Source organism: Anabrus simplex, chromosome 1, assembly GCF_040414725.1.
Source record: "Anabrus simplex isolate iqAnaSimp1 chromosome 1, ASM4041472v1, whole genome shotgun sequence".
Taxonomy (NCBI): Eukaryota; Metazoa; Arthropoda; class Insecta; order Orthoptera; family Tettigoniidae; genus Anabrus; species Anabrus simplex.
This window is the reverse complement of record NC_090265.1, coordinates 1,181,993,609-1,182,020,615: the sequence shown is the minus strand read 5'-3', so window position 1 is coordinate 1,182,020,615 and position 27,007 is coordinate 1,181,993,609. Positions and strand designations below refer to the sequence as shown.

General features: G+C 40.1%; 1 protein-coding gene across 2 annotated transcripts in view; it reads left to right on the top strand.

Moving 5' to 3' along the window:
* The window catches only part of Tomosyn (syntaxin-binding protein tomosyn), a 1,160,105-nt gene that overhangs the window by 704,357 nt on the left and 428,741 nt on the right, over positions 1 to 27,007 (top strand). For both annotated transcript variants that reach the window (XM_067137527.2, XM_067137528.2), the window contains exon 4: positions 11,595 to 11,658. In XM_067137527.2, coding sequence (XP_066993628.2) covers positions 11,595 to 11,658 — 64 coding nt within the window. The remainder of the gene's footprint in view (positions 1 to 11,594; positions 11,659 to 27,007) is intronic.

Here is a 27,007-nt window from a genome sequence, read left to right as displayed (position 1 = left end):
GGAACAGACTGTATACGACGTCCCCATCCAAGCTGACTCGTAGTTGAAACGTCATTAAAACTTAAGCCTCGCTTGAGGATTGATGTCGACAATCTAATTACTGCTCGTGCCGGACTTCAACTGTGTCTAAATCCTGTACTCAAGACTGCAAAGTAATCATACCAATCCTTGTAAGTACTAACCCAATTTATTTGTCCACCTTCACGAGGGATCGGCTATCGGCACTGAGAGTGGCAAATTTGACCATGAGGAATATCAGTTCACCCCCTATAATAATAATAATAATAATAATAATAATAATAATAATAATAATAATAATAAATAATTTCGTGTGGCTATTTCTACCCGAGTGTAACCCTTGTAAGGCAGACCCTCCGATGAGGGGTGGGCGGCATCTGCCATGTGTAGGTAACTGCGTGTTATTGTGGTGGAGGATAGTGTTATGTGTGGTGTGAGAGTTGCAGGGATGTTGGGGACAGCACAAACACCCAGCCCCCAAGCCATTGGAACTAACCAATGAAGGTTAAAATCCCCGACCCGGCCGGGAATCGAACCCGGGACCCTCTGAACCGAAGGCCAGTACGCTGACCATTCAGCAAACGAGTCGGACGTTTCACCCCCTGTGGGTGGGAGATGTAGACGAAGAATTCACCCACGGTATCCCCTGCCTGCCATAAGAGGTGACTAAAAGGGGCGATCAAGGGATGATCAAATTAGAACCATGAAACTACTTGTGATTAGTACCACCACGTGGGGAACACCATGGGTCGCTTTTACTTGCGCGTAGAACGACTATGTTGGGTAGCAAACAGTTTTGTGATTAGTAGCAAACGAGAGTGCGTCGGCTTTTACAGTACCTGTGATTAGTAGCACTATATGAGCGACACCATGGGATGAGGGAACCCATGGTTCTGGCTTGCCTATGATTAGTACCAACTATATGAGGAACACCACGGTATAGTACAAGTCCCTGTGATTCGTACCCTTATGTGATGAACCCATAGGTTTGCGTTGCCTGTAAATGGCGCCGCAATGTGCGAAACAGCGTTGGTCTGTAATACATGTGCGACAGTAATGCTATTGTTCTACACCAGCTTCTGTTGCATGTGAGGCACTGTGGGTCGGTTCCACTGATCTTTTTAAATTCATATCCATCCATCCATGCCTTTGCTGGCGGGACGTAGTGTTTACAGTGCACTATGTTTTCTGGTGTGGGCTAGATCAATATTGTTACTTTCATTGATCTGTCTCAGCTTTATCCTTGGCTTTGACAACATGAAAGTGACTGAGGTATGAGCGATGCTAGTAATGCCATTCCTTATGCAGCCTGTCCCTGCTATGAATGGTCATTTGTCATTTTATTTCATCCCATTTCGTACTATTAGGGGCCGATGACCTAGATGTTAGGCTCCTATAAACAACAAGCATCATCATCATCATCTGATATCGTTTCAAATCGAGTGTAGCTCACTTTTTGAAAACTGTTTTTGAGTTTGTTGATGCATTACATACGTGTTTACTTAAAATCGACAGCGCTGACGTTAAAATCTAGTTTTCTCCCATTTCTTTACAACGTAAAAAATGAGATGTTCGTTCAAATCGTTAGTAGCCTACTCCGCGAAGCCGGACGGATCAAACATTGATTATTGCAAAGTGCAGTGTTGGCAACTTTTTTTATTTTTTATTGTTTCTACCAACTTCCGACTTCGTTGTGAGTCATTGTTTGTTTATTAGTGACGAAACGGAACCAACTCTCCGATTTGATGACCCAATATTCCCCATTATTAAAGCGAAGAAAAGGAGTGGGAAGGTAGCAACCACAGCCTTAATTACGGTACAGGCCCTGGTGTGAAAATGGGAAACCAGCGAAAACTCTCTTCAGGGCTGTCGACAATGGGGTTCGAACCCATTATATCCCGAAAATAATCTCACAGCTACGTGACCCAAACCATGCAGCCACCCGCTGAAGGAAGACACAACTGACTAGGCGTCCTTGCGTTTGCACAGCGCAGTCTGTAAGTCTGTGGGTGCTCACGAACGAGGTTGGATGTATGCATCGTGCGTTCCGAAATGCTGTGCATAACATTTTCAACGAGAAAATGAAACGATAATGCGAAATGTTAGAAATAGTTACGAGTTATCGTCGATTTTATTAGGATGGTAATAAGTGAAAAGTGAAATATTATATAACATATTTAAAAAATGACTGTCGTACATGTAACTACTGCACTCAAAAGAGGTTGTACTGTACAGTACAATATTAAAAGTTCTTAATTTGACTCCGCATAAAATTGAAAAATGTATGTATTTTAAGAACGCTTGATTTTGAGAACGTGGTAATGCTGCTTCGGCACTTACGTATGTTGCCACGAATGTACCACATAGTACTTTAAATAAAAATAATGACGCTATTTTTAAACATAATTCTAAATATTAAAACTGTATCGAATTATTCGAAAATAGATTCAATTCGTTTGACCTGATCATTTGTATAACCTGAAGTATATTTCTATTTGCTTGGCGCATTCACTGACTAGTTTTGTATTTTTATTGTCATTTCTTGACCTTTATTTGAAAACATTTGGTCGTCATATATGTGCAATTGATACGAAATGCAGTAATAAATATAAACAAGTATGAGTTGGCAGCACAAAGCACTTACAACTCCTACGTTCAACAAGTACATAACAAGTATAATTGCATTAAAATTTTTGGAGGAGAGAGGGAGGATAAACCAGCCGCTGGTAACAATGCAGTGAAAAAAAATGAGATTCTCAAATCAGCGGTCTACAAAAAATCCATCACATCATTAAGTACTGAATTGTTTTGTCCTTGTAACACTGATACAGCACTGTTTGGAAACGGCACTAGTAGCTGTTGCAGTTCAGATAAAATGAAGTATCGAGAAGCATCATGTCGACTACACTTAAATCGGATAGGGTTGAGATCGCCGTCATCTTCATACTGTCATCGACAGCGCAGTGAATTCAAAACTTTCGTATATGATGAAGATGTGAAGGGTATTAACCACGATGCAACCTTATTCGAATTAGTGGTCAGTGGAGCTTGAGAAACCATGGTTTGAAAGGGATGTTGGGTTGTACCATAGCATAAGTTCTACTTCGTAAAGCTGAGATGTTTTCCACTCCGTTGACCACTTGCGATAAATTTGCTATCGAATGATGGGAATAAAATCCATCCATAGGAGTTACAGTGTGTAAACATACCATCACGATCAGATGTACCACGTTGGGTGTGTACACCAGACTTATTCATTGTAAATACCATTATCATTGTTGTATTGACTGTAATAACGGTAAATGCATATGTTTATCATGTCGATATTTTACCATGACACATAGTTAGAGTGACAACGATCATAGTAAAGTTGATTTTGCCATTTCAGTTGCTCAGTTTTGAATATATTATTTTGATCTTTTTAAAAACATACTTTTTCGAAAATCAATTGTAGCGATTTTAAGAAATGTATAACATTGTGTATTTTTTTTTCAATGTACCCAATTAGTTTCCTTTTCAGAAGATGTTAGTTGTCTGCATTTTTGAAAAATGCCAATTACCGGCATTGTTTCAAAATATTATTGAATTATGATTTTATATTTTAAACATAACCCTGTTTTGAGGTAGATCTTGTCCGTCTCTGTGAAATAACTCTTTATAAAATAATAAATCATCACAACTCGTTTCGGAGACTGCACTTCATCGTCTCGGCGTTTTCGAAAACCGTAAAAGTAGTTCATTGGACTTAAAACCAGTGACATTCTTATCATCTTCGCCCTTCTGACTTCTTCTCCAGTTATATTCCTTCTTTCTTTTTACAATTTGTTTTACGGCGCACCGACACAGATAGGTCTTATGGCGATGATGGGATAGGAAAGGCCTAGGACTGGGAAGGAAGCGGCCGTGGCCTTAATTGAGGTACAGCCCCAGCATTTTCCTGATGACAGATATTGTTTTTCTATTTTATGTGAAACGCGTGTGAAGTGAATTATTCAATAAAACTTAAAAAGTGACTGGTAACAGTGATTTTATTATTTTATAAAAATGATTTAGTTTATTTAAAATATGTATTTCGTGTTAAAAATCTTCATTTGAAGCAAGTTTTTGAAATGAGTCAATAAAAGAAGGCCATTCGGAGCACAATACAGTAAGAGGGCGAAATGAATGCCTCTGAACTGCACAAGTTATCTGCGTTATGTATTGTACCAAAATGATGGTAAGAACTGATACTTTATCTCGTTTTAGTGTGAGGTTGACTAATGCGTTAACGATCGGAGACAGCTATCCGGCGGAGCTCCGTGATATATTGAATAGGGCTGCGTAGCCTATGCGTTCTGAGGGACGAGATAGAGTATGAATTATCTTCCCTTTGCTAAATCTGCCGTGAGTTGGACGCGCCTGTCTCCTCCCAGCTGATTGATGGCGGCCGTGACGCCACAAGACAGATGACACTCTTTAACCAGTGAGCATCTCAGCGCGTTCGCGTTTGCATAGAAGGTGTGAAGGAAAAGTATCAACGAAGGTGCTACAGGAAGTGCGAACAACAGATTTAAAAGAACAGCTATGAATTCCACATATAACTGTAGCATTGTAGAACAAAGCTCACATTATAACACATTTTTCTTATCAAGGAAATCAGATCTGTAGGCTATATATGGAAATAAATTAGTCGGCAGGTTATGGCCATCATTTCGGTCTAACTGTTACGTTTCTTCTTTCCTGGCCGGACTGAGTAGCTCAGGCGGTAGAACTCTGGCCTTCTGGGCTCAAGTTAGCCGGTTCGATCTCGGTTCAGTCTGCGCGTAAAAGATACTGCGGGACAAAATGCATGCACCTCGGCGTCTTCGAAAATCGTAAAAGTAATTCGTTGGACTTAAGACCAGTAACATTATTATCATCTTCGTCCTTTCTGACTTCTTCTCCAGTTATCCTCCACATTTCTTTTTACAATTTGTTTTGCGTCACACCGATCCAGATAGGTCTTATGGCGACGATGGGATAGGAAAATCCTAGCACTAGGAAGGAAGAGGCCATGGCCTTAATTAAGGTTTCCTGGTGAGAAAATGAGAAACCACGGAACACCATATTCAGGGCTGCCGTCAGTAGGGTTCGAACCCACCATCTCCCGTATGCAAGACAACCGCGCGCCCTTAACCGCACGGCCAACTCGCCCGGTATGGTTTGTAGTATGATACGTTGCATATAAATGAAGATGCGTATTAAAACGATCAGAAAACACCCAGCCCCGAGCTAGAGAAATCAACCATAGGGACCTGATTAAAATCCTCGACCCGGCGGGGAATCGAACCTGAGACCCTGTGCACCGAAGGCCGCTGCACTGACAATTCAGCCATGGAACAGGACCTAGGCTTCTGTCTATCTTTTAGCCTTTCATGCAGAAGGACCAAGATATATTTATCATTTAGCAATTAAATCTGCTTAAATGTCAGATACCCGTTTTAAAATATGATTCGTACAATGAAGATGGGACCGTATTTTGGCATCCCGATGTCTCGAATTTACAGTAGTAATCATAGAAGCATTAAACGTACCGTATGCGACAAAACAAACGACACTGAAATGTTATTTAATTGCGATGGTACCAACGAGCTAGCTTTCTAGCTCGCTCTGGCGATTATTGAACATGTTGATGAATAAAGGTTGCCGTGAGGACACACACACACACACACACACACACACACACACACACACACACACACACACACACACACACACACACACACACACACACACACAAAAACGGCGTTATCTTCTCGCGTAAATCGGAAATTCCTTTAACATGCCTCATACGTACGCATTTGGGGCCATGGATTCATAGGAGTAAAAAGGGTACGGGAATGATGTTCCACGAGAAATTAGGCGATCTCCAAAGTGTCGTTGCAGAAGGGTAAGTGACTCGCCCCCCCTAGTGAGGGCTGTAGTTACATCTTGCTGCATCCATTGTCGTTGGAGGGGTTAAGTTTCCGACGCGACATAAACGGCGCATATCCTGTACGAATATGATAATAATGAGATCTTTGCAGATTACCCGGTGCACTGTATTTAGATTCTGTGCAGCATCCTCGACGAAATAAGGGCCGAATATTAAATAACCGGACACGTAACAGCTGTTGGAGAAGTCCTCCACCGAGCGAGTGGTCGCGCGATTTGGATCACGTAGCTGCCAGCTTTCATTCGGGAGATAGTGGGTTCCAACCCCAATGTCGGCAGCCCTGTTTTTCCGTGGTTTCCCATTTTTACACCAGTGCTGGAGCTGTACCTTAATCCTTAATTAAGACCACAGCCGCTTCTTTCCCCATAGTTGCCTGAAGACATATGTGTCGGTACGACGTAAAGAAAATTGTATTTAAAAAAAGAAGCCACCCATGATTTTCGCTTGTGGCGACGGTTCATTGGACGCCCTGCTGTCTCCATTCGTTGGCATATGACTGATCCCGTATAACAGAATTTGACAACGACATCTTACGTTGTTATGTTACTTGGTGCCTCCTTACTAAATTGCTCACCGGGCGAGTTGGCCTTGCGGTTAGGAGCGCACACCTGTGAGCTTGTATCCGGGTTCGAACCCTACTGTCGACAGCCCTGAAGATGATTCCGTGATTTAACATTTTCACACCAGGCTGGGGTGTACCTCAATTAAGGCTACGGCCGCTTCCTTCCCACTCCGAGGCCTTTACTATCCCATCGTCGCCATAAGATCTATCTGTGTGAGTGCGACGTAAAGCAGATTTTTAAAAAAATGCTCCTCATACTGTTCTTTATCGTGAAGCAAACTCGGCCCATTCTGACGCCCACTCCGTATGACCGGAAATAATGTTACACGATAAATACCTTCTCCTCTGTTGTGATAAACATAATTCCAGAAATCAACACAACATTGAATTCACAATATTTCAAAACACTTCGTTGGTAGGGAAACGTGGACACCAGATGAGCAATTATTATTATTATTATTATTATTATTATTATTATTATTATTATTATTATTATTATTATTATTATTATTATTATTATTAGACGGCCCCGTGGTGTAGAGGTAGGGTGCCTGCCTCTTACCCGGAGGCCCCGGGTTCGATTCCCGGCCAGGTCAGGGACTTTTACCTGGATCTGAGGGCTGGTTCGTGGTCCACTCAGCCTATGTAATTAGAATTGAGGAGCTATCTGACGGTGAGATAGCGGCCCCGGTGTAGAAAGTCAAGAATAACGGCTGAGAGGATTCGTCGTGCTGACCACACGACACCTCGTAATCTGCAGGCCTTCGGGCTGAGAAGCGGTCGCTTGGTATGCCACAGCCCTTCAAGGGATGTCGTGCCATGGGGTTTGTTATTATTATTATTCTTTCGTTTCACCCTCTTTGGGTAGGTTTTTTCAATCATTTCTCTGTGTGTTGTTCTTTTCTTAATGCCCAGTATTTCTTCATTCTTTCTGATCTTCGTTTCCTGTCGTCTTCCGAGATAATAGGTTTGGCTTTTTATGTAGATTTGTCTTGGAACCTCATATTTTCGTATTTAGTTATTACTTCAGCTGTTCGATCGAATAGTGAATTTTCTGTCATTTTTAATTCTACTAGGTCTTTTTCAGATTCTTTAAACCAGTTGGGTTTTGTTTTGCGGTTGCTGAAGAAGTCAAAGAGTTGTTTGATTAATCTATTGGGAGTTCATTGTGAGACCACCATACAAATGTATCCCTCTTTTTCACGTAGTATGTGAGAGTTCTTGATTTTCTTTTAGAGTGTTTCATTCTTGATGTATAGTGCTTCTAGTTTAAGCAATGTTTTATAATGTTTAATTTTTTTTTTTTTTGCTAGTTTACGTCGCACCGACACGGATAGGTCTTATGGCGACGATGGGACAGGGAAGAGCTAGGAGTGGGAAGGAAGCGGCCGTGGCCTTAATTAAGGTACAGCCCCAGCATTTGCCTGGTGTGAAAATGGGAAACCACGGAAAACCATTTTCAGGGCTGCCGACAGTGGGGTTCGAACCTACTATCTCCCGAATACTGGATACTGACCGCACTTAAGCGACTGCAGCTATCGAGCTCGATAATGTTTAATTTTGGACCCCCAGGAAAGGGATTTCTTGTTGTATGTGTCTTTTGTTAATTGGAAGGTCATTTCATGTTTATTTTTCCTGGATCAATCAATCAATCAATACTGATCTGCATTTAGGGCAGTCGCCCAGGTGGCAGATTCCCTATCTGTTGCTTTCCTAGCCTTTTCCGAAATGATTTCAAAGAAATTGGAAATTTATTGAACACCTCCCTTGGTAAGTTATTCCAATCTCTAACTCCCCTTCCTATAAATGAATATTTGCCCCAGTTTGTCCTCTTGAATTCCAACTTTATCTTCATATTGTGATCTTTCCTACTTTTATAAACGCCATTCAAACTTATTCGTCTACTAATGTCATTCCACGCCATCTCTCCACTGACAGTTCGGAACATACCACTTAGTCGAGCAGCTCTTCTTCTTTCTCTCAATTCTTCCCAACCCAAACATTGCAACATTTTTGTAACGCTACTCTTTTGTCGGAAATCACCCAGAACAAATCGAGCTGCTTTTCTTTGGATTTTTTCCAGTTCTTGAATCAGGTAATCCTGGTGAGGGTCCCATACACTGGAACCATACTCTAGTTGGGGTCTTACCAGAGACTTATATGCAGTCTCCTTTACATCCTTACTACAACCCCTAAACACCCTCATAACCATGTGCAGAGATCTGTACCCTTTATTTACAATCTCATTTGTGTGATTACCCCAGTGAAGATCTTTCCTTATATTAACACCTAGATACTTACAATGATCCCCAAAATAAAGTTTCACCCCATCAACGCAGTAATTAAAACTGAGAGGGTTTTTCCTATTTGTGAAACTCACAACCTGACTTTTAACCCCATTCCATTGTTTTGCATTCCACAGCATTCCAACTAATCCATTCTCCGAGATATTTGAATTATTTTACTATTTCAGTCTTTTGTTCTTGGACTTTGAGGTATTTATGTAGGAGTTTGTTGTTTGTCATGATTTTGTTTTTTTTTGCGAAGGAGATGTGAAGACATATTTTAGCTGCTTGTTTCTCTAGTTCAAGGATTTGCTCCCTTGCTTCCTCCATTGTTTCCACAAACAAGGCCATATCATCTGAAAAGGCAATACAATTGATTTTAAGGTTCTTCTTTTTACAACCCAATCTAATTCTACTCTTTATATTTTGTTCCATTCTCTAACTACTTTCTCAAGCGCAGAGTTAAACAACAACGGTAAGAGCCCATGCCTCTGTCGTACTCCCATTCTTATTTCGAAGGAAGCTGATAGTTCACCCATGAATTCAACTTTCGAAAACGTATATGTGATAGTCGCTTTTATGATATTAGTTGTTTCCTTATCGAAATTCATTTCTTTCAGGACTGATAAAAGGGATTCTCTATCAGTCGAATCATATGCCTTTTTGAAATCAATGAAGAAAATTACTTTGCCCGAGATTTTTGGTATTCCATAATATTTGAGGTTTAGTATTTGTTCAGAGCATGACCTACCCTTTCTAAAACCTCCCTGGTATTCCCCAAGTTGCGAGTCCAATTGTGGCTATGCCTTGTTTAAAAGGACTTTAGAAAAATTCCTGTGTGTTATATCCAGCAATGATTCTTCTTCTTCTTCCTCCTCTTCCTCCGCTTTTTCCACATCTGTGGGGTCTTGGGTGCGAACTGTGTTGAACATGTGGCTTTGGCCATGTTTTAGGCCGGATGCCCTTCCCGACGCCAATCCTATATGGAGGGATGTTTTTACTATTGCGTGTTTCTGTGGTGGTTGGTAGTGTAGTGTATTTTCCGAATATGAAGAGGAAAGTATTGAGAGAAATACAAACACCCAGTCCCCGGGCCAGAAGTATTAATCAGACGCGATTAAAATCCTCGACCCAGCGGGGAATCGAACCCGGGATCCGCTGAACCGAAGGCCTTAATGCTGACCGTTCATCCAATGAGTCTACATCCAGCAATGATATTCCTCTATAATTGTTTGGGTCTGTTTTCAAGCCTTTCTTGTGATCAGGGTGGATGATAGCTGTTTTCCACTCCATGGGTATTTCTTCTTCTTTCCAGATCTTATCCAAAACAAATTGAAAGGATGTAAATGTTTTTTAGTCAAGCTTTTCTCCACAATTCGGCCAATGTTTGGTTTTCTGCAGACGCTTTGTTTTTTCATAGTTCTGAAATTATATGGCTTTTTAAGTTATTTGGGATTAATTCCATTTTTTCGAGGACTGGTTCACAATTCAAGATTTTCTCAAAGTATTCTGCTATTATCTTGCAACTTTCTGTCTTATTGTGAGTAATGTCCCCATTTACATCCCGAAATTGGAGGGATACATTTTGCTTAAAAGTTCTATGGAAGCTTCTCGTGTTTTTTTGCTAAACTGTTCATCAGTTTGGAGGAGAGTTTTGTTTTCATGTGCCTTCTTAACCCTTTTTATGTTTTTATCTACCAGTTTCGTAATTGTGGTAGAATTTAGTCGGCTTTCCTCTGTTTTCTGTGATTGCCAATTTTGCCACGCCTGTTATTATTATTATTATTATTATTATTATTATTATTATTATTATTATTATTGTTATTATTATTATTATTATTATTGTCATCACTCATCATCATAATCTTGCTAGAGGTTTAACGTCGCACTATCACATTGAACGTTATCGGCGACCCAAAGATAGGAAAGGACTAGAATGGAGAAGGAAGCGGCCGTGGCCTTAGTTAAGGTAGAGTCTAGCATTTAACTGATGTGAAAATGGAAAACCACGGCAAATCATCTTCGGAACCACAGTTTTCTGAATGCAAGCTCGCACCTACGCGACCCTAACCGCACGACCAAATTGCTCTGTAATAAAATTCATCTGTAAGAAAATTCTTCTCTATTCCAATGAGTACAACTCGTCATTCTATTTTTCGATGAACAAGAAGTGAAATTATAGTTGTTTTAACTTAAATTATCTCACAGAAGTGGACACATTTTGTAAGGTTGATGTGGTGACCATGGGGTTCAGACCGAGTCTTCTCTGTCGTTATCTCGACGGTGTTAGGTTTGAGAGTCTTAGGGAATCTCAATTTCTTATTTTTTGTGTGTTTTTTGTCCTAATCCTAAGTTGGGGCCCTCATGATTTAAGGGGTTCTAACCTTTTTCCCTTTCTCGGATGATTAATTTTGTGAAGAGATGATAACCCTATTGATTTTCCCCTTAAAATAACAAATAACCTAACTTATAGTGAAAATGAGGACAGTTTTGCAATTATATGTATTTCCTAATCCTTGCTCCCGTTCAATTTTAAAATCATACTTTGGTACAGGCACTAGAATAATTAGATGTTATTGACTTACACTCCGTATCTGGCGCTGATAAACATCTCGTCTCTAGTCTACAAAGTGCTACATTTATAACTGTACAACAGCAGCTGAACTGATGAGAAATATTTTGATCTACACTTAACTACAGAGGCTTTCCTTCTTCCGTCTGCATTACTTGTTATGTCGCAGAGGAAAGTTCTATTATAAATTTTTATCTTTTTCAGATCCAGAAAGACGCATCCTGGCTCTGTAGTACATCTAAGCGACAACCCTTTAGACGCGAGTAAGGTGAGTGTTGTCTCAAATGTAAGAGTACATATTGTAGAGTTGTTACTGTCTGATATGTTTAAAGGTCATGAGGGTTCCTGCTAAGTCTTACAGTGCTTCCACTTGCTTGAACAAGGCTCCTAACTTCAATCTTCCTTTCCCGGCACAGGTAGTGTTAGGTTCGTTATGACCTTCCCATTCTTTGCCCGATACCTTGGGGGGATGGTTGCCTAGTTGTACTTTATTTTAAAACAATTACCAGCACTAAACACCACCCGATGGCCTGTTATGATTTTGATACCCCAGTAGTAATACTGAGTAGTTGGAACTTCTCTCCTTCCTTTTTTCAGTTTTGAAGCTGATGACTCCCCTGCAAATCCATCATAAACTGGCCGGTCAATTATGACGATTTTCAAAATCCATTATTAATATTTAGGTAACATATGTATACTTCGTTGCCGTTGTCTCTAGAATGGGATTTTCTAGAACAGACATCCAGAGTGAAAGTGTACACCTACAACCTGTTTTCCAGTCAATGACCGGGTCAGGGATGGGATGAATGAAGCGCCCAACTTGCGGCGAGGATATGAATTGTGCCGGCTGCCGAAGCTTGTCGCACTCTTCTGGTGCAATGATTAATCTCTGACTGATGAAATGAAATGATAGTGGAGAGGGTTGCTGGAATGAAAGATGACAAGATTGTGAGCAACTGCAAAATGACCTCGATAATGTTGAGATGGACAGTAGGCAATGGTACAATGGTTAAAAGTCAGGTTATGAGTTTCACAAATAGGAAAAGTCATCTCAGTTTTAATTACTGCGTTGATGGCTTGAAAGTTCCTATTGGGGATCATTGTAAATACCTAGGTCTTAACATGAGGAAAGATCTTGATTGGGGTAATCACATAAATATGATTGTAAATAAAGGGCACAGATCTCTGTACATGGTTATGAGGGTTTTTAGGGGTTGTAGTAAGGATGTAAAGGAGAGGGCATATAAGTCTCTGGTAAGATCCCAACTAGAGTATGGTTCCAGTGTATGGGACCCTCGCCAGGATTACTTGATTCAAGAACTGGAAAAAAATCCAAAGAAAAGCAGCTCGATTTGTTCTGGGCGATTTCGACAAAAGAGTAGCGTTACAAAAATGTTGCAAAGTTTGGACTGGGAAGACTAAGTGGTATGTTCCGAGCTGTCAGTGGAGAGATGGCGTGGGAGAACATCAGTAGGCGAATAAGTTTGAGTGGTGTCTTTAAAAGTAGGAAAGATCGCAATACGAAGATAAAGTTGCAATTCAAGAGGACAAATTGGGGCAAGTATTCGTTTATAGGAAGGTGAGTTAGGGATCGGAATAACTTACTGAGGGACTTGTTCAGTAAATTTTCACTTTCTTTGCAATCATTTAAGAAAAGGCTAGGAAACAACAAATAGGGAATCTTGATACCTTTTGTTTAAAAGTTCTGTGGAAGCTTGATTGATTGATTGATTGATTGATTGATTGATTGATTGATTGATTGATTGATTGATTGATTGATTAAGATATATTCACCGAGCAAATTACTGCGCAGTTTGGGTCACGTAGTCATAAGCTCGCAATCGTGAGGAGGCTTCAAACTCCAGTATCGATATCCCTCAAGGTTTTTTTTTCTTTCTGTGGTTTCTTATTTTCACACAAGGCTAGAGGTTATACCTCAGTTAAGATTACAGCCGCTTCTTTCCTAATCTTAGTCATATCCCATTGCAGTGTCGTCGAAAACTTTCCATGTATTATTATTCTTGATAATCTACTGTATACTAATGTGCACCGATATTAATTGGAATTTTCGTGAGAAATAAGGGGCTCTAATCTATGAGAAAAATACCGTCCGAGTTGAAAGTGACCAATCGCGGTAGGGTATTTCAGGCATGATCGACAAACGCATCCAAACATAAACATGAGTCCATGAATATAATCAAACCCTCCAACTCTTAAGCGCTATCGTGGTCAGTTTGCTATTTTACATCTCGATTGTTCACATTAATCTTTTAAAGCTAGTCGAGATCATTAATTATGGACCAGAAGATTGAGATGCTATGTCGATGGCGCTGTGGGCTTAGCCGTCATTCTTGTACCGCGATTTGAATTGATATTGTTATATTTTTCATTGCCATTAGGATGATTGTAGTTTGAGTTGTAATTTGTCGCAAAAATAAACCGATAAGAATGATGGAAGTTCGGCAAATCGGAAGGAGAAGAGATATAAATCAATCTGCGATCACCACAAAAAAACTTGAGATCATGGTGAGTTAGCTCTTAAGCAGACCCTACACGATCAATAAAACTGTCAGTACCGAAAAATATTGACAGTAATACTGATCGCGTGTGGACTGGAATGATGGAATGAAGGCCAGTACTGAAGCAGATCCGGATTTCCTGATCTGCGAGCGTCAGTACTGTAGAGTGGTGGGGATACTGACAGTTATACTGACCGTGTGAGTGCGCTTGTCATTATTTCTGTCAGTATCAACGGAGCAGCGGTGGACGACAAATGCGTTTCTCACCAAGGCCAAGTAGAGGTGCTTGTGGAACCGTCAAGTAGGCCTATTGCAAAAGTTTATCGAGCTATATGAAACGCTGCCAGAATAAACGTACTTAACAAAATACTTTACATGTTTCCACAACTGCTGTATTGATGGAAACTGGTGACATTATAGCGGAAAACTTTAAATCTTCAAAATATATACCAATGTTGTAAGATACCTCACTGTCACCGCTAATCTCTCTGCCACCGATAAACAGCACCGCATGTTTGTATTTTGCCTTTTTTTTTTTTTTTTGCTAGGGGCTTTACGTCGCACCGACACAGATAGGTCTTATGGCGACGATGGGATAGGAAAGGCCTAGGAGTTGGAAGGAAGCGGCCATGGCCTTAATTAAGGTACAGCCCCAGCATTTGCCTGGTGTGAAAATGGGCAACCACGGAAAACCATCTTCTTTTGCCTTATTACAAAAGGTTCTACCAATCTTCAAAATTTATACCAGTTGCAAGATACCTCACTGTCACCGCTAATCTCTCTGCCACCGATAAACAGCACCGCATGTTTGTATTTTGCCTTATTACAAAAGCTCTACCATTCGTAGTAATTTCGCAAAAGTACCCTCACGCATTCGGAGATAGTTCTGATAATCTTCTGCTTCGGTATATTGTGTTTCCCTCAACACTTCATGTGAGAATACTCTTCTCTTTTCCTAACCCATCGTTTACGTTTAAAACTGCGTTTCGTGCAGTACTAATATGACAGCTGCAAACTGCCCGTCTTTTACGATCCATTTTGATAGAATACCGCAATTGCATGTTATAAGTCTCATACCATAGTGACGGTTATTGACTTTATTTGTAAAGTGAGAATGCCGCAATGGTAAGCTAGTCACTGGTACTGACCAAAATATTGACAGTAATAATGATCGTGTAAGGTCGCTACAATATTGATGCGTACTGTCAGTATTATTGACTCAGTATTACTGATCAGTATTACTGACCGTGTAGGGTCTGCTTTAAATTACCGCTTTGTAGCGTTTTCCTCGCTAGCTTTGAAAATGATTAATTACCACAACGATAACAGGCAGTAATAGATGTCTCGGCCGAGAATCTGATGAGTTGGAACAAGCTGCTATTATCGTAGCCATCCTTCTATATCTATCCAAACTGCTAAATGTGGTTCTGACACGAAAGTTTGTGGACGGTAAACTGTCTACTGCCACTTCAACTCCAGGCAAGTGATACGCTGCAGACAACAAACTTCTTTGAGCTGGAAGTTGAAGCTTGTAGTTGCCTTACTTTCCTGTTTTATAGACAAGGTTATGACAGTGACGAAAGGGAGACGCTATATCAGAAGTCGCCAAGTGTACGTACATGATCACTTTCTGACATTGTCGCTGGTCGGTCATTAGTCATTACGTTAGTATGGACTCGGGTAATTATATAGACATAAGGTATTTTCTCATTTCTCTGCGAATTTCTTCCTTATTTCTCGATTTGAAAATGAACTAACAGTTTGTTAAGAAGGAAGCCACCGGGCGAGTTGGCCACGTGGTTAGGGCCGCGCAACTGTGAGCTTGCATCCGGGAGATAGTGGGTTCGAACCCCCACTGTCGGCAGCCCTGAAGATGGTTTTCCGTGGTTTCCCATTTTCATACCAGGCAAATGCTGGGGCTGTAACTTAATTAAGGCCAATGCTTCTTACTTCCCACTCTTAGGCCTTTCCTGTCCCATCGTCGCCATAAGACCTATCTGTGTCGGTGCGACGTAAAGCCAATATATATATATATAGAAGCCATACTTACCAGTGTCCACTTAGTTAAATCTATAAGTATGTATAAATAATATAAATAAAATAATTGTTCAGAATTTTAAAATAATTGTATTTCTGTATCGGCCGTGTCTACAGTAACAAGCAAATGCACTTTTTAATTTCCATAAAGTCTGTCTGTCTGTCTGTCTGTCTGTCTGTCTGTCTGTCTGTCTGTCTGTCTGTCTGTCTGTCTGTCTGTCTGTCTGTCTGTCTGTACGCGCATCACGAGAAAACGCCTGAAGAGAATTTAATAAAAATCTGTATGTAATGTCAGGGAATAAGTTGCTACAATCTAGGTCATAATAATTTTATTCACGCTGAGTGAAATGGTAGTTTAGAGGAAGGCTTAAAATTAAATTCTCTTATGTTATTAGTAGTTCTATCGATAAATACTACGTGAGTTATATAGTAAGTTTTATAGTATATAGTTATATAGTATTAAATTTTCGATAATTATTATACCTATTTACCGTACCGGCTGTGATAACAGAGATATTCATGAATTTTGATTTTTGTTGGTTAGTCCGTATCAGCGCCGAGTCACGAGAAAATGGGTTGACCGATTTTAATGAAAATCGGTTTGTAAAGTCGGGGATCGAGGAACTACAGTCTACGCTACAAATCATGACATAAGATCCGATAATATCACAGAGTCGGAAGAAAAGAGAGAAGAGAATTTAATAAAAATCTGTATGTAATGTCAGGGAATAAGTTGCTACAATCTAGGTCATAATAATTTTATTCACGCTGAGTGAAATGGTAGTTTAGAGGAAGGCCTACAATAAAGAAAGCTCATAAAATTTATCAACAGTAATATTACCTTGACCATAGTATGTTGTTATGTGCTTTGTGTCTTCTGCTGCCGCTCATCTCAAATAGATGGGATTACTGCTGCGTACTGAGTATAAAAGTCTGCCTAAATATTGTCGGGAAGTAGCTGGGGAGTTATATCTATTTCTTCTGTAGCATGTCATTCCTTTCCTCTGGTTTATAAATTTTCTGATACTTCCGGTACGTAACACACTGGTTCATCATAGCATTCCAGCTATTCAGTCCCTACTCTGAGGCACTGATTAGAATTAGCAGTGTGCATATTTAACGGAATAATGCCAGAGAAGTATTGGCGGCTGTCTGCGGCCAGGTCATTCTAGCTCTAGACCTTTGTACTGTTTTTTTTTCTTTGCTAGTTGCTTTACGTCGCACCGACACAGATAGGTCTTATGGCGACGATGGGACAGGAAAGGGCTAGGAGTGGGAAGGAAACGACCGTGGCCTTAATTAAGGTACAGCCCCAGCACTTGCCTGGTGTGAAAATGGGAAACCACGGAAAACCATTTTCAGGGCTGCCGACAGTGGCGTTCGAACCTACTATCTCCAGAATACTGGATACTGGCCGCACTTAAGCGACTGCAGCTATCCAGCTCGGTCTTTGGACTGTTAAATCGGAAGCGTAGTACTGTTCGTTGAAAGTGAGAAAATGTGCGGTTTTTCATTTGATCGAGTATTTTATATGACAACATTATTTTTAATCGCGACATTCTTACTGACGTCATTGTAATGATCTACAACCTGTGTCGGAAAAGTTCGGTGAATGGTCTCCTAGTTTGTACTCCGTGCTAGTTCGGACGACGCGCTCGCGCATACGCGTTGCGAGACATGACGCCAAGTGCCCCCCCCCCCCCCTATCGGTCAACTCAACACAGTTAAACGGAGTCGAATGCTGCAACACATCGCACGGAGTCAGTGTGAGGACTCATGTCATTGCACAATGGAGTGCAAAACGGAGCAACTTGTTAACATGAAGTTTTGCTTCCACCTTGGCAAAACGGCAACGGAAACACAAGCAATGTTAGTGCAAGTTTACTACGCTCAAGCAGTGAGTGAAAAGTGCGTTTTTGACTGGTTTAAACGCTTTCGAGATCGAAAGGAAGGTGTTCACTGGTGACTGTTCTTCTACACCCTCCATATTCTCCGGACTTGGCGCCGGCAGATTTTTTTGTTCATCCGTCTTAAATTGGCCCTGAAAGGCCACCGGTTCTACAGTGTAGCAGGTATCGAACAACGCGTGACAAGGGTTCTCCGGGAGATTCCAAAAGAAGCGTTTGCTGCCAGCTTCCAGCAGCTTTACAGTCAAAAGTGTGTTGTAGCTAACGGAGATTTCTTTGAAGGCCAGTAAAGGAGTTTTGTGTGTAACTTACGTTGTTTTTTTATTTCATGAGACCATTCACCGAACTTTTCAGACACAGGTTGTATGTTGACTTCAGTTGGGAAAACCACGAAGACAGCCTTTCTGAGAATTCCGTAGCGAAGCACGGTACATTAGCTAGTGTAACATAAAATATTTCCATTATGTCGAACACACAATGTCAATATACATTATAACCCTATTCACATCCTGTAAAAAAAATACACATTATTATACAAATAATTACATGTTTCGTTCTACAAGAACACCCTCAGATTCTATCAAATCACTTAAATCATGCGTATATATGTACAGTATTGTTTACGTTAAGTAACCTTGCCAGTGATAGAGAGATTGGTGATAATATGAACATGTCATTCTTTGTGTAATAGTGTGTATTTTTTTACATGATGTTATAGTGTTATATTGTATATTGAAATTTTGTGTTTGACAGACTGGATAGAATATTATGTTACAATGAAATAAAACCCCCCGGGGTCTCCAGGTATGAGGCAAGCACGCTGCCACTACACCACGGTACTGGCTAACTTACAATTAATAGTGAATCAGAACTTCATATTTTCTTTACATTGGCTGACCAGATAGATAACACAGAACATAACTTTAATTCGTGTAAATACACGATAACAAATTATATATAATTGTTCGACACCAATATTGTTCAGTGATACTCGTGATCAAGTTTCATCCCTTTTACGAATCACTCATATCTTATCAGGATCAAGTTCAGTGATTACGTCATTGTTTCAGAGGAGTTTACAACATGTATTTTTATTTTTACAATTTGCTTTACGTCTATAGATGAGCGAAGTGACACTGATGACTATTTCGAAACGTTCGATACGGCACAGCGAATTGCTTCGAAGTCCCTATACGCAGTACCTGGACAGTGTCTCGCGATGCCACAGTGAAGCAGTGTGTTGACGGACGGCACACGTCCGTCTCGGACTACAAGAGAAGTAGTGTTTCGCGATGGCGTGGTGAAACATGAACCACGCTTCATAGCTATAGTAACTTCAGTTTACTGAATAAACTGTTCGATGTTTTGATAATGATAAAATATGAGGTCCATGAAATATTGAACGAGCAAATCTACAAAATAAAATATGATAAATAGATATGTACAGTGTAATAAGTACCTATATATAGGCCCAGTAATAAACTGCGTTTGCTTATTCACTAAGCGCTTAGAATGATACTAAAGGGATCAGTTTTACAGTTAAAAGCGCACTAAAGCAGTAACTAACTTGAATAATTATAAAATGTGTAATGAAATCCAAGAAGAATCGGAAATGGGAATGTTACGTACATTAACAAACATCCTAAACTAGTTACGAAAGCATAGTAACAGAGTTAATAAACTAAATGAATTCATTTTAATTATTATAAAATGAGAAATTAAATCTAAGCAACACCTCCTAGATATATAAGGCCTCACAACTGTTCTGGGAATATACTGTGACGTCAAAATCGGGAGGCAAGCTTGAACCTTTTCAGTAATAACACAGCAATGAGTTTGGCCATGTAACGCTGAAATTAGAAGAGTTTTAATTCGTTTAATGGTGCCAATTGTTAATACCGTTGTACGTAATGGTACTGATGTGTTGCGTACTCAACTTTAAGGAGAATTCCGGCAGTGATAAGAAGTGCATGCATTAAGTTTACGAAAGACGAGGTTATGCGGCAGATATGTTTACGTGCAATTCCAAGACAAGACTACAGATTTACTAATAACTCAATGGTGAGTAACTATTATTATTACATTCTCACACAATCATAATGAGTATAGGCCTTTGACGTATTTAACTACACGCAACAGCTGGTGATATGTAGGCATATTTACTCTTCAATGATATAAGGTTATGTTAGATCACAATCATGGGATACATTACTTCAACGGTATTATTATTATTATTATTATTATTATTATTATTATTATTATTATTATTATTATTATTATTATTATTATTATTATTATTATTATACGCATTAAAACATACCACCTACAGGAGCTGCTGGTGTAGGCCGATTCACTCTGTAAATGCACGAATTTCGCTCACGGTGATACATTATTTTACAGGTATGCCACAGACATTTCAAAGTCGGTGATATTTTATGGGAAGTAACTGGTACTGATCCTGCCAGAATGTGACTATAAATATGATGGGCAGTTGGAAAAGATATAAGCCACTGCTGTCTCTGACAATCATGGTCTTGGAAGAGGAGTAGTTAAAAGAACCAGGCAAAAATGTAGAATAGAAGGGAGCAATAAACAGAGCCATTGAAGATAGTACATATCTCATACACAGAATTTCAACACAGCTGAAAAGTACAATAAACGCGTTGTTACCTGATGGTGGTTGTACTGTGATGAAGGGAACGTAAGTAATTTTTCTGTACGTCGATACATCAAGGCAACCATACTGCATGGCATATGTAATCATCTTATAAGACATGGCCTTTATTCTAAACGGGTTTTATTAAAGTAAAAATATTTCTAATGTATATGTGGACAAAATTACTAATATAAATGCGGTATATTCTTTAGTTACAAAACATCATAGCTGCATCACAAGGAATGAGTGTAACAATGTGTAGAAAGATTCAATAAATAAGTTAATTCTAGTCCTAGTTGGTGAATTGGACACCGAGGATGATGTCCCCACAGTTAATTTAATAGCCATAGTTAAAACATTTCTTAGTTCATAAAGGAGTATGTGCATGATTTTCTTGTTATTTGTTCAACCTTCTGTCTGATATCTCCTCATGTTTACAAATTTATGGCCGACCCCGTGGTGAGGGGATATAATACCTGCCTCTTACCCGGAGGCCCCGGTTTGATTCCAGGCCAAGTCAGGGATTTTTACCTAGATCTGAGGGCTGGTTTGAGGTCCACTCAGCCTGCGTGTTTACATTTGCGAGCTATCTGACGGTGAGATAGCGGCCCAGGTCTAGAAAGCCAAGAATAACGGCTAAAAGGATTCGTCATGCGGAACCCAAGACACCTCGTAATCTGCAAGCCTTCGGGCTGAGCAGGATCAAGGCCAAGCCTTTCAGGGCTGTTGCGTCGTGCGATTTTTACAAATTTATGAGGCAGTAGCAATTTAATGTTGCCACAATATGTCAATACTTTTAAAAGAGTAGGCTCCAGTCCGAATGGTAGTCCAATATTAGGTTAGAAACTTACATACTTTCTGGAATACATAAAGGTTTCAAATAGAATTACAAATTAGTAACATCGATGGTAGGTGAAATTCTCATTAAACCATACATGAACTTCAGGAGAGGAAACATTGTAGGCTCATGTGCAAATACTGCCAGTGATGCTACATCAGCTTAGATGTTAGGCCTATGCTAATATTATACGTGCTAGTTTTCTTTTAAGATCACGTAATACCTATTTAAATTGAAATATGTTTGTAACATTCTGTTGTGATGTTAGCAATTCGGCCTAAGTGAGTTAACATTGCAAAATGCTGTCGTGTTTTACAACTGTCTGCTGTTTATCTTTAATGGCAGAGTCACTAAAATACGGTAATAACGACAGTATAATTCAATATCCTTCAAATTTGAAACGCTATTTGTTAGTAAATAAATTATTCCATTGGCAAAAAGTATTAAATTCATGTCTGTGTTTAACTATGTTCCGCGTTTCTCTGCATTGCCATCGCCTCCGTAGCGTGACGTCACTACGCTGTTGTTAGGCCTTATTATCTAGGAGGTGTTGATCTAAGAAGAGTCCAAGTTTGGTATTGTATGTAAAGTGACAACTTGACCTAATCCAGTTTAAAAATTTACTTCAAATTGAAGTTTTTAAAAATTTGTCGAACAGTTTTCACTTGATAAACGGGAGAGTCTTTCTGTTATAGTATGACCCTGCTTTGAATACAATGTCCTTTACCTGTGTAAAACTAAGATCTTACATTGCGGAGTATATTATTATTTTAGTGACCTAAATTGCGGTTCAGAATATGAAGCGTCTATTAACGAGTGTCAGCTCATCTTCAGCGCAATGCCACGCGGAATATTTCTATTAAGGCGAGACGATAAAGCACCGTCACTGTTTCGAAACATCGATGTAGCTGACACGTACAGAAGAACTGTTGGTTTTGTTCATGCGACACGACACACGAAGCAATCTCACTGCTTCGGAACAGTGAAGCGTTGTCGTGTCGAAGCATCGGGACAGTTGATTGCGCCGGCTCAGTGTTTGGAAGCAGACACACGTTAGTCAACTCTATAGTCTATTACGTCGCACCGACACAGATATGTCTTACCTCGACGATGGAATAGGAAAGGCCTAGGAGTGGGAAGAAAGCGGCCAGGGTCTTAATTAAGGAACAGCCCCAACATTTGCCTGGTGTAAAAATTGGAAACCACGGAAAACCATCTTCAGGGCTGCCGACAGTGGGGTTCGAACACACTATCTCCTGGATACAAGTTCACAGCTGGAAGTGAATGTTTATTCTGGATGTTGTTTACTGTGTATTGTACTTGCGTAAGTTAGACGAGTTTTTTAATCAACTCATATAATGCATTTTACCAGCTAGCTGGATCCACGTATCACACATCGGAAAATCACTAGCACATGTGAAAAATTTGACCGTAAAATAGCACAACGTTTCCTGGTGTAAATTTGGTCATTCGTAGTATTTTAGTTTGTGAACTCCATGTACTGTATCTATGCCAGTATTCTAGATACTGGACTGTATTATGTTTTTGGTTCTGAATGTTGCCTTGAATTCCAGTTTTCCGTGTTCGTGGGCAAGGTCCTGTGTCTATTAAAATACAGTGGCTCAAAAAAGTATTGGTCTGCCCATAGTCGTGGTATGAACGGAACTGTATGGTACAAATAATGGTGCATATAATTGAATTACACGTATGTAGATATTTAGGACAGTCAAGTACATCAGTAGGTTAAATATGGAGCGAAGAAGATTCACGCTGTTTGCAGACAGACCAGTAATACAACGGCGTGCGTCATTACGCGCCAAATAAATATTGGTCTAGTACACAATATCATCGTGACATCGTGCTGTCTGCCGCAACTCTGGCTCATCGTGTCTGTGCTGACGCATTGGAAGGTAATATTCAGCACAGTTTCCGTGTTCAGTTAACAATGGGAAGGGAAATGAAAGAAACAAACGTGGAAGAAAGGATTGTAGTGCAACTATTTCAAAAAGGTAAATCTTTCAAGGACATAAGTGAAATCATTGGAAGAGCTGTTACAACTGTTAAAAATATTGTGTACAGGTACAAAAGAACAAAGACAATAGAAAATAGACCAAGAAGTGGCCGTCCGTCAAAGTTATCAGTACAAGACAAGCGGCAAATTGTGCTTTAAGTGGCCCAAAATCCTCAGCTAATTGCGCCGAAGATAGCAGTTGCGTTACAAAAAGATATAGGAGTGCAAGTGCCATCTAAAACCATCCGAAATGTACTACGCGAAAGAGGATATGCGGGAAGAACAGCCCGTAGAAAGCCGTACGTCAGTAAGGCTAATAGGAAGAAGAGACTGGCGTACGCTAAAGAGCACAGACATGACAGCTATAAGCATTGGAAGACAGTCGTTTTTACTGATGAGAGTAAATTTACCCTCTTCAGATCAGACAGACAAGTCACTGTGTGGAGGAGGACGAATTCTGAACTTGAAGAGAAGAACCTGACATCTACTGTGAAACATGGAGTGGGTTCCCTAGTGGTGTGGGGTTGCATGAGTGCGAATAGTGTAGGTGAATAAGCCTTTATTGAAGGGATTATGTATCACAAAGCATATATTAACATCCTCAAGACACATCTTTCATCAAGTGTACAAAAAATGGGACTCTACGTATACGTTTACGCAAGATAACGACCCCAAACACAGAGCCCTGAACACGAATCTATGGCTGTTATATAATACACCGCGTTGTATGGAAACTCCACCACAGTCTCCCGACATCAAACCCATCGAGAATTTGTGGCGCTATTCGGAGCAAAACGTGAGAAGGCATGCAATATCAAACAAAGCTGACCTGAAAGAAGCCTTACTCAGCGAGTGGAATAACATACCAAAGAAAATTACGGAAACCTAGGTACGATCGATGCCAAATAGGTTAGATGATATTATAAAGAGGAAAGGAGGAACTACCAAGTACTGAAACGTTCACGAAAGATCAAGAAACTGCGTTATGTTAATCCAGACCAACACTTTTTTGGTGGCAAGTGAAAATGATTGTTTTAAGTTATGGTTTTTAGTTATATGGACATCGAAGAATTATGTTTCTCTTACAATGTACATGTTATACTAGAATCCTTGATTATTTATCATCTTGTGTATGTCAGTTTTATCATCATTCCCTTAGATTCCTCGTCCTCATATGTAGCATATCTCGACAGACCAATACTTATTTGAGCCACTGTATGTTAGTGTGATGCATGTGTCATTGCTCTTTGTTTTGTGTACGATGCTATTAATGGGTGTGGGTTGTATCCATCGACAACTTAATTTTACACTATAATTTTGTATGGAAAATGGTGTAATGTTTATGTAAGATTGAATCAAAGTGCTGAGTGCGTGTGTTATTTTGGGTGATTTGAATTGTGAATCAGGGTTTCATTCGTACTGAGCTTTCCATAAATCCCGAATGTATTAATTTTGGTTGTTATATCTTATGATGATGTCTAGGAAGCCGATAGATCAGTTGGACCCATATTCTGCTTTACACTTAGTTTGGTCATGGTCGTTCAGGTTTCAAGTCTGTATGGTCTGACACCGTGGTTGGCCAGTTCGAATCCCATTGGTCGAAAATATTTTCACCATCAGGATGTTGGCCAGCAGGATAGGAGGGGTGGTGGTACACAATTTCTAATCCCTAGTTTGCGTGCCAAAAGCCTGGATTCAGTTCCAATCCTCTCCACAGTGTTCATGTGGAGTGAGAGCGTATGACGCTGTTGATGGTGATTCGTCAATCGGATGGGGACGTTAAGCCTTGAGCACGCCCCTCGGTGTTATTCGACAAGAGTAGCCTATGTGCCGGCAACGGGTTTCACCCTCTCCCTTTCTACTGTCGTATATCACGTCATTCATTTCATCTCGTTAACTCCTCTGATGAGGTTTACGTCAGAAAAGGTATTCGGTCGTAAAAACTCGCTACGAAAATTCATCTCACTTCATATCTGGACGGGATAAGGGTTGGACATACATACTGCACTTAAAATGAAGGGTGCAATACATTCATCCATACATACTTGAAGTTTTGTCTCATCTGAGTTGCCCTACGGTGTGGTTTAGGAGGAGCTTTATAGGTCTCCTTGATATCAATCCTCCGTAGTGCAGCCATTGTCTGATATGTCATCATGTGACATATCAGCTTACTTTGCGAGCATGGGAGAGGAAAAAAAAAAGATTTTTGTGTCCTCAATTTAATGACATGACCAACACGAAGCGGAATTAATTTACTTTAACCCTCCATGGTGGAAGGCTTAGCCAAATTTAACAAAATATGACTGAATAGAACATACAACGCTCGAAGATGGAGGACTCGCTCCATTTCTCATCGGATCTTCTTCAGGCTGAATACACGTAAGCGCCTTTAGCAGAAGAGGGGTTCCGTCATATCTTGGTGTGGGATCATATTTGGTCGATGTACGCGTGTAATTCCTATTAAGGGTAATATAATTGGTCTGGTATACAGATACAACATCATTCAACCTGTAGTTACGCGAGTTTCTGCCACTGTGGACCGGGGACTTACATTCCTTCCGAAGATAATGCTCGTGCCCATCGAGCCAGTGATCAGTCAGTTCCTTGAGACACATGGTATGGTGTGGCCGGCATATTCTGCGGATATGAACTCTGTTGAGCATGCATGGGATGAACTGAAGAGAGCATCTTCCTGCTCACATTCAGCAACTGACTGCAGCTGCTATCCAGGAGTGGGATATTCTGCCCTCGTCGATTTCAAGCATGCCTCAGGGCCTGAGGTGGCTATACAGGGAAGTGATCTGTGATACAGTGAACGATAATTTTTGTGTTCAAAATCCCACATTACCAACTTCGCATTTTTGTTGCGTTTTTGTTGCCTTTACCTAGCTGAATGCATGTTCTTTTCTTTGTACAATGTACAAGCGCCAAATGTAATCAGGGGAATAGCCCATACTATACTGCGGTTAGGAGAAAGAAGGCTAGAATACGAAACGGTCAAGGTTTTAAATTTTGGAAAAACTTAGTTGTAGTAAGAAAAAAGAGAGGACGACATCGAGGGTACATCACTGAAACCTCCTCCTTACATTACATTAACCCTCATATGGCGGAATTGTGTAAGGCGTACCTACACTTGCCCATGATTAGTTAAAACTCACATAAATTCCCTACATAATTTATGGGATAGATACCTAACGCTCTTATCCTAACAGTTACATAATAGTAATATACAATCAATTTAAAACCTATAAAATATCTCCGTCCAACCCCGAGAGGAGTCACGAAGATCTGAGGTGTTTTATTTTTATGTTTTTGTTTTTGTTTTTGTTTTTGTTATGAAGATTTCCCTTACCTTGTCACCAGTCAGCTGTCGCGACGACTACAAGTTGATTTTCACACGGAGATAAACCAGGCACTGAGAAGCTGACTGGTCCTTTAATAGGCAACTGACTGGCTATTGATTGGACACATATAGTGCAGTTTTAACAGTTACGGTGATGGTAGTAATTATTGTTTTAAGAGTAAGTACAACTAAGCAACCATCCTCAATATAACACTAATTAGAGAGAAAAAATGGAAGGCATCCGACACTTCGAAAAATGAAGCTGTCGGTCAGAGAACGACAAGGGCCCATGAAAAGCATGAAAAT